Here is an 11,040-nt window from a genome sequence, read left to right on the forward strand (position 1 = left end):
CCAAATCACTGCACATGGTGACTACAGCCATGAAATTAAAAGACACTTGCTCCTTGGAATAAAAGCTATGACCAACATAGACAGAATATGTAAAAGCGGAAACATTACTTTGCAGACAGAAGTCTGTCTAGTCAAAGCTATGGTTTTCCCAGTAGTCATGTATGGATGTAAGAGTAGGACCATAAAGAAAGCTGAGCACTGAAGAATTGATGCTTTTGAACTGTGGTGTTGCGGAAGACTCTTGAGAGTCCCTTGAACTGCAAGGAGATCCAACCAGTCCATCCTAAAGGAGATCAGTCCTGAATATTCTTGGAAGGACTGATGCTGAAGCTGAAACTCCAGTCACTTGGCCACCTGATGCGAAGTGGTGACTCATTTGAAAAGACCCTGATGCTGGGAAAGATTGAAGGTGGGAGAAGGGGATGACAGAGGATGAGATGACTGGATGGCATCACCGACTTGATGGACATGAGTTTGAACAAGCTCTGGGAGTTGGTGATGGACAGGGAAGCCTGCCGTGCTGCAGTCCATGGGGTCACAAAGAGTCTGACAAGACTGAGTGCCTGAACTGAACTCAACTTTTCAGTTGAGTTAATTTCACTTTAAAAAATCATTTCTCGATCAAGGTGTCCTGATTGTAATCTGATTTATATATAATAGAAAATATATGAAAACATATAATAGGAATATATAAAACATATATAATAGAAAACATGTATAAAAAATCTACATCTTTTTAGGTGAGTGAGTCACAGAGGCAAATACTGACCACATGCCCCCAAGAACTGTACAAGAAGAGGAGCGTGGGCAGCAGGCCTGAGGGTTTCCTTCCGAGTAGTATGGCCTTTCCTCTCATGGAGGTGGATGCAGGGGCCCCTTTTTGCCAGTGCTTGCAGTAGTTGATAATCTTGTTGGCTACCCTTTGTTCCAAGTTCATGCTAAACCTGAAGACTTGTGGCGAGGATTTCAGTCTGATGGAATTGCGGGCATTTTGCTGACTTGCATTGTTAGAGCCAGCAACAGTTTTGATTGTACTATTAATACGTTATCAGTTAATAAGTTAGCACTTGAGATGTAGATATTGTCTACAAGGTGAGTAAGGAAGAGGAAGAGGAGGGGAGGGATGGGGAGAAGGAGAGAGAGGGAAAGAAAGGGAGAGAAGAAAGGAGGAAGAGAGAGAGCGACAGAGAGACACAACGAGAGATGTCTGTTTTTGACAACCTCACAATTGATGGTCAGCAGCAGGCCAGAGGAGACCTCTGAGGACAGACATCTTATCCCAGGGGGTGTGTTCACAGTCACTCCTCTGCTGTTGGCTTGTTTTCTGCACATACCTGGTAAACATGGACTTGTGCCTTTCTTTTTGTTGAGAGAAACTTTAAAGGAGTGTTTTCATTTCACTTGGTGCAGGTGTTTAATTGATGTTCATGTTATTAAGAGCATGCTCTAACAATTCAGCAACCTCATTAGACAAATATTTCTGATATGTTCAGGATTTCCCTCTCTCTTCAAAGGAACCTTCTCCTTTTGGCCTGTGAGTCTCTTCATGTAAACCTCTAATTTTTTAAAATTGGTTTGGGGTTCATTCAGGTTATTCCAGACAATTCCATTTTGCTGAAATTTTCTACCACTTAATAAGAAATGATCTCTTTTGTTATAATAGGGTACCTTTTGATTTGAACTTGTAAAGGTTTTTAAAAAAAATTTATTTGGCTGTGCCAGATGTTAGTTGTGGCATGTGGGGTCTAGTTCCCTGACCAGGTATTGAACCTGGGCCTTCTGCATTTGGAGTGTGGCATCTTAACCGCTGGACCACCAGGGAAGTTCCAGAATTTGAAAAACTTTAATGCACTTTCCTATCTTTCATGCTCATACACCCTAATTTCAGTTGCTGCAGTTATTTATTCATTCATTCTTTAATTCAGATGTATTTATAGAATGACAGCTTTGTGCCAGGCACTGTCCTGGACTGTAGGGTTTGAGTTACCAACCAAAATAATAGCCGGGTGAAATTAGAAAGCTTTAAAGGATATAATCTTAGATAAGTATTAATGTTTATTTCAGTTAAAGTCGTAGGTACTTCCCTAGTGGTCCAGTGGAAAAGAATCTGCCTTGCAATGCAGGGTACACATGTTCAATTCATGGTCAGGGAACTAAGATCCCACATGCCATGGGTCAGTTAAGCCTGCATACCACAACTAGAGAGTCCGTGGGGTCCTACAAAAGATCCTGAATGATGCAAGGGAGATCCCATGTGTAATAACTAAGACTCAACACAGCCAAATACATAAATAAATAAAAATAAAGTCATCTCTAATAATAACATAATGGTAAACAGTTATAGTAGGTACTGTTAGCTTTTTGATTTTTCAGATGAGAAAAACTGAGCCACAGAGAGGTTAAGTGACTTCCCCATGGTCACACAGCCATCTGGCTGAAGGTCAGGACTTGAACTCAGGCACACAAGAGTTCAGGAGCCTGTGATCCCCTCTGTCTTGTTCTGTCTCCCCAGGGCAATGATAGCTTAAGACTTTGACCCTCCAGCCACTGTCTGGTAGTTACTTTGGCTCATCACCTGTGATCAAGAGATTATTTTGAGGGCAAAAGGGAATAATAATACATGAATGGCTCTTAAAAACATGCTTGGCACAGAGTATGCTTTGAGACATGTTGACCAGCCTCTCTTCTTTCTCTGTCTGCCATTTGCTACATTCTTCCTTCTCCTTTTCCCTCTATTCCTCCCCCTTTAATATTATTGGGGATGAAAAGTTCAAACAACTGTGTAAGAAACAACAAAAGTTAAAAAGTCAGTTCAGCTTTTTAAAAGAATAACTTCCAAAGAGTAAATATTAGATTATAAAATACTTAGTGTGTCTGAGTTAGAGTCAGGTTGTCCTTTTTAATTTCTTTTTCCTTTAGTGTTTTGAGGAATCCAGATTTACATTCTTGCTTTGATTGTAGGTTACTATCTTTGAGGGTTGAAATCCAGTTGGAAAAATTTGCAACAAAATTTGCTTTATAGATGCTAGCTAATCTTCCCAATATATTAACATCTATTAGAGACAGTTCTGGTCCAGGAGCAACATGGCTTTTTGCTTTTGAAGTTTTCCGTATTATATTTGAACATCAGTGAAATTGGAGGTGATATGTAAGTTGAAGCAAGTTGAAACTTTGTGTAACCTTGCATAGGGAAGCTAGAAATGCAAAGACAGCTGACCAATTATTAGATTACAGACTAGCCACCGATAAAATAGAATTTCATCTGAATATGGGTTGTAGAGATGTTCAGGTAGAGAAGCCCTTGTTGGACTTGAAATTAATATGCATTCCTTGTTCTTGCTGCTGTAATGGCTGCTTCAAAAATGGCAACACCTTGACTTTGTATTACTCTAACTGATTTCATTCTCTGTTCTTTCTGATCTTTTCTTATTATGAAAAGTAACACATACAGAAATTTTTCAACTGTGTTTATCACAAAATGAACACCTTATTGTAATTACTTCCTTGCTTTTTGTAACACATTCACACTTACACATATTTAGTGAGTGCATCCTTCATGGTACTCAAATCTTTAAATTCTTTATCTCCCATAGCTGCTGATTGAGGTGCAATACCAGTAAGAGTGACTTTGCCATTATTCCATAAACGACCCTAAAGTCCTCTACAGGAGATGCTGTACTGAATTCTCAAAGAGATAGTTTTTAACATTAAGTCATATCACAAACATCTTTGGCATCTGCTCAGCACTTAATAAGTTAAAAGGCTCCCAAATTATCATTTCTACCTTGGTTTTCTTGGAAGCGTATTGGTAGTACTTTTCTGTGATAATGTTGTAAAAACAGAATATTTCTAAAAAGTGGTCTGTATTTCCAACATTACTGAGTTTTCTCCTAACTGTTTACCCTATTGGTCAGTTTGCCCTGTTCCCCTGATGTCCCCTCTCAATGATGCTCCACCGCCATCCTTCTCTTACCTAATCCCTGGAGGACCCCTTGATGAGTCATGCATAGCTCCCCACTGCTTTCCTGTTTTAATTCTTCATCCCCTGAAAATTCTAGGTGACATTTACAATTCAGTTTTTCAACTTTTATGATCAGGACTTGTTTCTTATGGAGTATAATCCTGAATTGACTTGTGCCCTGGATGTTGACTACATAGTCAACTTGATGCATCTAGAATTAATACGCTTTTATGATTTTTTCCCTCACTCTGCCTTTGCCCTAGTTCCTTTAAACTAACTTGTCTCCTGGTTTAAAGGGGCACAGAACACACCAGATGGCCACTGGAAGAAATGATCTTTTATGTAGATGCTTAGGGACAATGACCAGAATTAACTGTCCATTTCTGAATTTGTACTTACTTTATCCACCCATTTTCTCATTTTGTTGATACTATGGAATTCACTGTGTGAGTCCTGTGGACAAACAACTTATCACTGGCTTAGCTATTATGTACTTTCTTTTGCCATAATTTGATAATTTCTGCCAAAATGTTCTAGTGAAGAGTCTTTTGGTTAAGAAGAATAGAAAACTGTGACTTTGCTCACCTAAAATGGAAAGGCGTCGCACAGAATGAAAGTTGTTTTGTAATTCAAGACAAGGAAAGGAAGCAAGCTCAGCCCCATCCAGACTAGTCCTGCAGACTGGAAAGCTGTTAGAAGTCAAGGTAGCCTCTAGAGCCCAAAGAAACGAAGAAACTCCTTTCTCTCCCACTTGAACCCTCTTTTCTTCATGGTCCTCTCTCCTTCCTTTCCTCTTCCTCTCTGCTCATATGCAAATCTTTCTTTGGGAATTGGCTTCCTCTGTATTCTTACAACTTTTACCTGTCCCCCAAAAATATCTTCCTCAACATTAAAGCCTCCATGAGTTTTTAGCTCAAGTGCCTACCACTAGCTGATTAGTGCCTTAGTGTTTTAATTACACAATCCCAGGATAAGAATCTTAATTGTAGCAAATAGTTTTGTTTTTCTTTTCATTCAGTCTAAACAATTCGTTGATTACCAGAAGATTAATTTTGGTGGGTGGAACTCTACTGACGGTAGAAGGTGGCTTTGGCAAGGTGGCTGTGGCAATAGAGGCAGCTTCATGTCAGGTCGATTTCTCTCTCTCCCTCCATTCTTGTCTCGTCATAACAAAGATTTGGGATGAGAGACTAATTACAGCTCACACAGACAGGATTTCTCAGTTCCTATCTCAGTGTAGCAAGGATTCGAAATGACCGACTGGTTACAGCTCAGTTACAGTTCTTTTATTAAACAGAGGGGATAGTACATTCCCAAGACGTGGGAGCAGGCTGACCCCAAAGGAGTGGCAGTGATCGCTCTCTGCTTCCATTTTTATACTCCCCGTCTCCTCCTCTTGGTTCTGCGCTGTGCAGAATAGGGCTTGTACCCACCACCAGTCAGGAAAGGGAATGCAAATAGGCATATGCTCAAGGGTGATTGGAGAAGGCAATGGCAACCCACTCCAGTACTCTTGCTTGGAGAATCCCATGCAGTCCATGGGGTTGCTAAGAGTTGGACACGACTGAGTGATTTCACTTTCATGCATTGGAGAAGGAAATGGCAACCCACTCCAGTATTCTTGCCTGGAGAATCCCAGGGACAGAGGAGCCTGTTGGGCTGCTGTCTATGGGGTCGCACAGAGTCGGACACAACTGACGCAACTTAACAGCAGCTGCAGCAGCAGCAAGGGTGATTGACAACTGCAAGTTGTATAATGACAGGGGGCCAAATCTTATTTGAATGGCCTATAAGGACATTTAGTTTAATTAAGAGCAAGTACAGGTTTCTTACTAGAAAACTGACTACTGCTACTAAGAAGTGATGTCATTTTAAAGTCACTTGAAGTTGTCAGATAGTAACTCTGAAACCTTTCTGTTCTGGTACCAAATGTGTGGGAGAATGATGGCTGCAGGAACTTTTCAGTGGTCTTGCTTGTGTGTGTGCGTCTGTGTGTGTGTGTGTGTGTGTGTGTACGTATCTGTATGTGTGTGCTTCATCTTTTGAGGGGAGGTGGTGAACACTGGATTAGGAGTTCAAAGACCTAAATTCCATTTATAATTCTGCTGTGACCTATAAATTATTAACTCTCGAGCCTTGATGCCAGATGCCTTACAGGTACTGGTGAAAGCACTCGACAGTTTTCAAAGTGCTATAAAAATGCCAAGTTGATTTATTAGCTGAATTATGAACTACTGGAATCAAATTGGCTCATGAATAAAAGTTATGTTGTGCTAACTTTGATCCCCTCCACCTCAAAAAGCAGGTAATTTTTTATGGTGCCAGAAGAACAAGATTCTAGAAAACTAAATTTTGTTTGCTTCTTATAATATCTAATCGCCACTTTACTAACTCCATTTCTGTCTCTTTTTAATGCTGCCTCTTAGCATACGCTCCATTCAACACTCAATTAGCATGCCTGCTATGAGGTAAAGTATATTTTCACAAAATGTAGTTGGTCTGATGCTTTCTTACTTTTTATCCAGATGTTCTCTTGAACTGTTCCAAAGTAGGAACTAGAAGTCTGCTCTAAACAAGCTGTGAAAACTGTTACTAGCTTTCGTTTGGTCCTCCCAATGTTATTAGGCTGGTGTAAGAAATCCATTAAATGTTTGTGATTTTAAAAAGGAATTATTATTTCTACTTTATTTTGTAAACCTATTAAACTGTTTTATTCTGGAATCTGTTTAATTTAAAAAAAATTGAACACTGCTCATCTGATCAACCTTTTCTTTTCATGGATGTAGGTGGCCCACCTCCTCTGTTCACATTAGCTTTAGTTACAGTCTCCCTTTTTCTCATCCTCCCCATTTCTACTTCCTTCATCCCACTGTGACATCTGGAACCAACTGGGATCTCATTCTAGTGTCCTCTTTCATCAATAAGCACTTGCAAGTGGCACCTTTTACTACCTCACCTGACCTCTCTATAGAGGCAGAGAATTTTTCAACAATGTACGCTTGACTTGAACTTTAGTGTACATTGGAACTACCTGGAGGGCTTGTTAAAAGTCCCTGCCTGGTGGGCCCATGTCGACTTTCTGATTCTGTAAGCCTGGGGTGGGACCTGAAAATCTGCTTTGCTAACAACTTCCCAAGGGCTACTGATACAGCTGGTCTGGGGATCACCCTTTGGGACCGACTGCCTGTCACAATGGTGGGAAGGGGGAAGCCCATTTTTCCTTCTTCCATTTCATCATGATAGCAGGAAGGATATTGGAGGTCAGGTGGATGGTATAAAAGCTTTGGAAACCCAGGTGAAAGCGACACACAGGCACTGTGATCCTCCCTAACTAATGTGGATGAATGTGAAGGCACGGGAGGCTTCCTGTGGGCTTGGAGAGCCTCTGTTAGTTGGGGCAGCTTTGTGAAGTGGCCAAATTGTTTCCTGCCCCTCCCTTCCTTTTGGTCTCTGTTTATCCTGTTAGGCTGCTCCTGGGAACCAGGATCCCTGATGTGGAACCTCCTCTGGTTTGCTTGTCCTGCTGAGCTGATGTGGCTTTAGGTAGAAATCTTGCCAGGCAACATATGAATTTAAACATTAGTTCTAGACTGTAGCACTTTAACCAAAGTCAGACTGAGCTAACAGTGGCTTTTTCTCATATGGTGACAAGTTGGTTGAGGAAGTGATAGACTCAATGTTGTACCTGACTTTGTTCCCTCTTCTCATACATGTATTTTATCTGTATGTCTAACACTGGCTCAGTTCAAATAATTAAAGATTGTTGTAGAAATCTTAGAACGAAAGTTGATCATCTCACATAAGAAGACACCATTTGTATGCATGCCTATAGTACAGGTGATACACATGGTTTCTATGTTCTTTTGCTGATTGAGAATAATGGCCAAGGGGAATACAGTCAACTAATGTTTTCTGAATTGTTGAAATTTTTGTTCCGTGTGTGTAATTTTATTATTTGTGTTTCTTTTCTCTCCATAGAAACTCCCCAACTTTCAAATCATTTGAAGAAAAGGTCGAAAACTTAAAGGCAAGTAAAGAACAGGGTCTTTCTGTTATCTTGTTTGGTGCCTGAACTTTCTTTGTTGTGGGTAGATTATTCAAATTAGAATTTCCTTTCAAAAATACTTGAAGAACTTTAATAACTTTAATCTTTACCTTATTAATGGGTATTTAAGATGATATATTAGAGAAGGCAATGGCAACCCACTCCAGTATTCTTGCCTGGAGAATCCCACGGACAGAGGACCCTGGCAGGTTACAGTCCATGGGGTCGCAAGAGTTGGATATGACTTAGCGACTAAACCAACCAAGGTGTTACATACTCTTAATAAAATTTTTTGAGTATATATTGTAGTATGACAGCATGAGTGCTGAAAAGAAACATATAATTTTTAAAAGTAGTACTTCAGAAGTTTGTGCTGCTGCTGCTTTTTGTATTATTCACTTCAAATACTTTTGTAATTGGACAAAATGTAATACAAATCTCATTGTAGAAAATTAAAAACAATATAGAAAAGCACAAAAAATAAAACATAAAAATATGATCCTACAACCGAGGGACAGTGATATGTTGTAGGACTATACTATTACACTTAAAAAAAAAATTAACAGGGACTTCCCTGGTGGTCCAGTGGTTAAGAATCTGCTTTGCAATGCAATGGATGTAGATTAGATCCCTGGTTGGGAAACTAAGATCCCACATGCTGTGGAGCAACTAAGCCCAAGAATTGCAATTAGGGAGTCTGTGCACCACAGTGAAAGATCCTGCATGACACAAGGAAGATCTTGTATGCTGCAATTAAGACCTGATGCAGCCAAATACATATTTTTTTAAAAAAGAACTGACCATAAGTCATAAACATCTTTCTGTATCATTAAATATTCTTCAATATTATGTTTAACGGCTGCTTGCATAGCCTTATATTGGATATTGTTTGTTCAGTCCTTAATTATTGGACATTTTTATTATGACGATGATGATGCCGTGGTGATCATTGATGATTCACTTTTATTTTTTGATTGCTTTGATTTTGGTGAAGGTGGACGTTTGCCCATAATAATCAACTTTATGAATTTGTAAATTGCGTTATCTTCAAGATTATATTCGAAACTATAATATCATCAAGGATCACAAGTGATGAAAAATGATGTTTTGTTCCCATCCACTGTCCAACCTTCTCCACAGAGTTTGTACAAAGCCCATACTCATTTTTTTCCAAAACTAATTCTGGTAATTATGGTGGATATGTTTAAAATAAAATATCTTAAGTAATAAACTTAAAAACAAATTAAAACTAGTAACTCAAGTATTAAGATAAAACTGATATCTTAAGTATTTCATCTATATCAGCTTTAAAATAATCATATTTTATCTTTCAGAATTGTAATTGAGTCACTTCTTTTTAAATACCGCTTTTTAAAATTACAGAATCAGGGTATGCTAATAGAAAGAAAACCAAACACTGTATCACAAGCTGGATCTTTTTTTCTTGCATATAGAAACACTACTCCCACCTTTTCTCTTTCTACATAAATGTGTGTTTTTCAAAAAGGAATCACGCTGTACACACAGACCTGCAACTTGTTCATTTAATGCCCCCAGCATGCATGCTCTAATGAATCCACAAATGCAGGCCCCTGTTCTTTTTGCTCACTGATGTTTTTCAGTGGCCTGGAAGAGTCCTTGACACACTGCAGCTACTTAATACATATTTGATGAGCAAAAAAAAATACATCACGGTCATTCTTCTAGGTCAGTACCAGAGGCCTGCTTTATTCTTGTTAATTTCTACTTAGGTATTTGAAAACAAACTGTGCATTCTAAGAAGTCAAGGTTTTACTCTAATTCAGTTCTCAAAATTTTAGGAATATCATAGTCTCTCCTTGAAATCTACCCTGAGTATTAATTTTTGAAATGACTAGCTGGAAAACCAGCTCTGTTCTTTTAACAATGAAGAGGAGGAGAAACTTCCAGGTCATTACTATGTACTTTCCTCCTGAGTATATTCAGACTCTATAAAATCATTTTTGAAATATGACTAGGCGCCATTCAAATTTCAAAAAATGTAATTTTTAAAAGGATATAATGTATTAGACAAATATCACAAAGGAAGCTGTAAAATATAGTTGTATGCTTGGGATATAGTTTTGCTAACTTACATTGATATTCAATTAAACATGGGGTCTACTTGTACTTTCATTTAGGTTTTGGATTGAGTCATTAACTGTGATTCTTGAGCATTTGCCGTGTACCAGGAGATGAGTATTGGGCACTGGGAATACCACAGTGAGCACAAATGCTTTCTGAAGATGTTGAGGCAATTAAATGGCCAATGAAAATAAAGGGAGGGTAAGGGCTTCCCAAATGGCTTAGTGGTAAAGAATCCACTTGCAATGCAGGAGAGGCAGGAGACGCAATTTCGATCCCTAAGTTGGAAAGATGCCATGGAGAAAGAAATGGCAACCCACTCCAGTATTCTTGCCTAGAAAATCCCATGGACAGAGGAGCCTGGCGGGCTACAGTTCACGGGGTCACAGAAGAGTTTGAAATGACTTAGTGACTGAACAACAACTAAGCACTAGGACAGTGGAGGTCAAGGGTACAGTGAGCATCAGCAGTGGGAATCTCTGTCACCCCTGGCAGGAGGGAAGGCCAGAGAGACTTCTCTGAAGATGCAGTAATGTAAAGGGAGGCCTTCAGGTTGAAAGGAATGTTTGAAGCTTTGGGGACCCTTAGAGGAACTTTACTGACCTACCTGTGGCTCAGACGGTAAAGCATCTGTCTGCCTGCAGTGCGGGAGACCCGGGTTTGATCCCTGGGTTGGGAAGATCTCCTGGAGAAGGAAATGGCAACCCACTCCAGTACTCTTGCCTGGAAAATTCCATGGACTGAGGAGCCTGTAGGCTACAGTCCATGGAGTCGCAAAGAGTTGGACATGACTGAGCAACTTCACTTTCACGGTGCTATAGGTTATAGAGCAAGAGACAGAGCTAGAGAGATAGATGGACCATGTTAAAGAAAAAGTGGGAAGCCACTGAAAGATTTTAAACAATCTGAGTCATGCATTCTTCTGTGCATT

At 39.5% G+C, this 11,040-nt stretch overlaps 1 protein-coding gene across 4 annotated transcripts in view; it reads left to right on the forward strand.

The window, feature by feature from the left end:
* TPD52 (tumor protein D52) overlaps window positions 1-11,040 on the forward strand; it is a 130,181-nt gene that overhangs the window by 115,455 nt on the left and 3,686 nt on the right. For 3 of the 4 annotated variants that reach the window (XM_018058381.1, XM_013969272.2, XM_013969273.2), the window contains 2 exons: window positions 6,388-6,429; window positions 7,940-7,988. In XM_018058381.1, the coding sequence (XP_017913870.1) occupies window positions 6,388-6,429; window positions 7,940-7,988 (91 nt within the window). The remainder of the gene's footprint in view (window positions 1-6,387; window positions 6,430-7,939; window positions 7,989-11,040) is intronic. The other variant, XM_005689122.3, reaches the window with a different exon arrangement.

The sequence above is a fragment of the Capra hircus genome, chromosome 14 (genome assembly GCF_001704415.2).
Source record: "Capra hircus breed San Clemente chromosome 14, ASM170441v1, whole genome shotgun sequence".
Classification (NCBI taxonomy): domain Eukaryota; kingdom Metazoa; phylum Chordata; class Mammalia; order Artiodactyla; family Bovidae; genus Capra; species Capra hircus.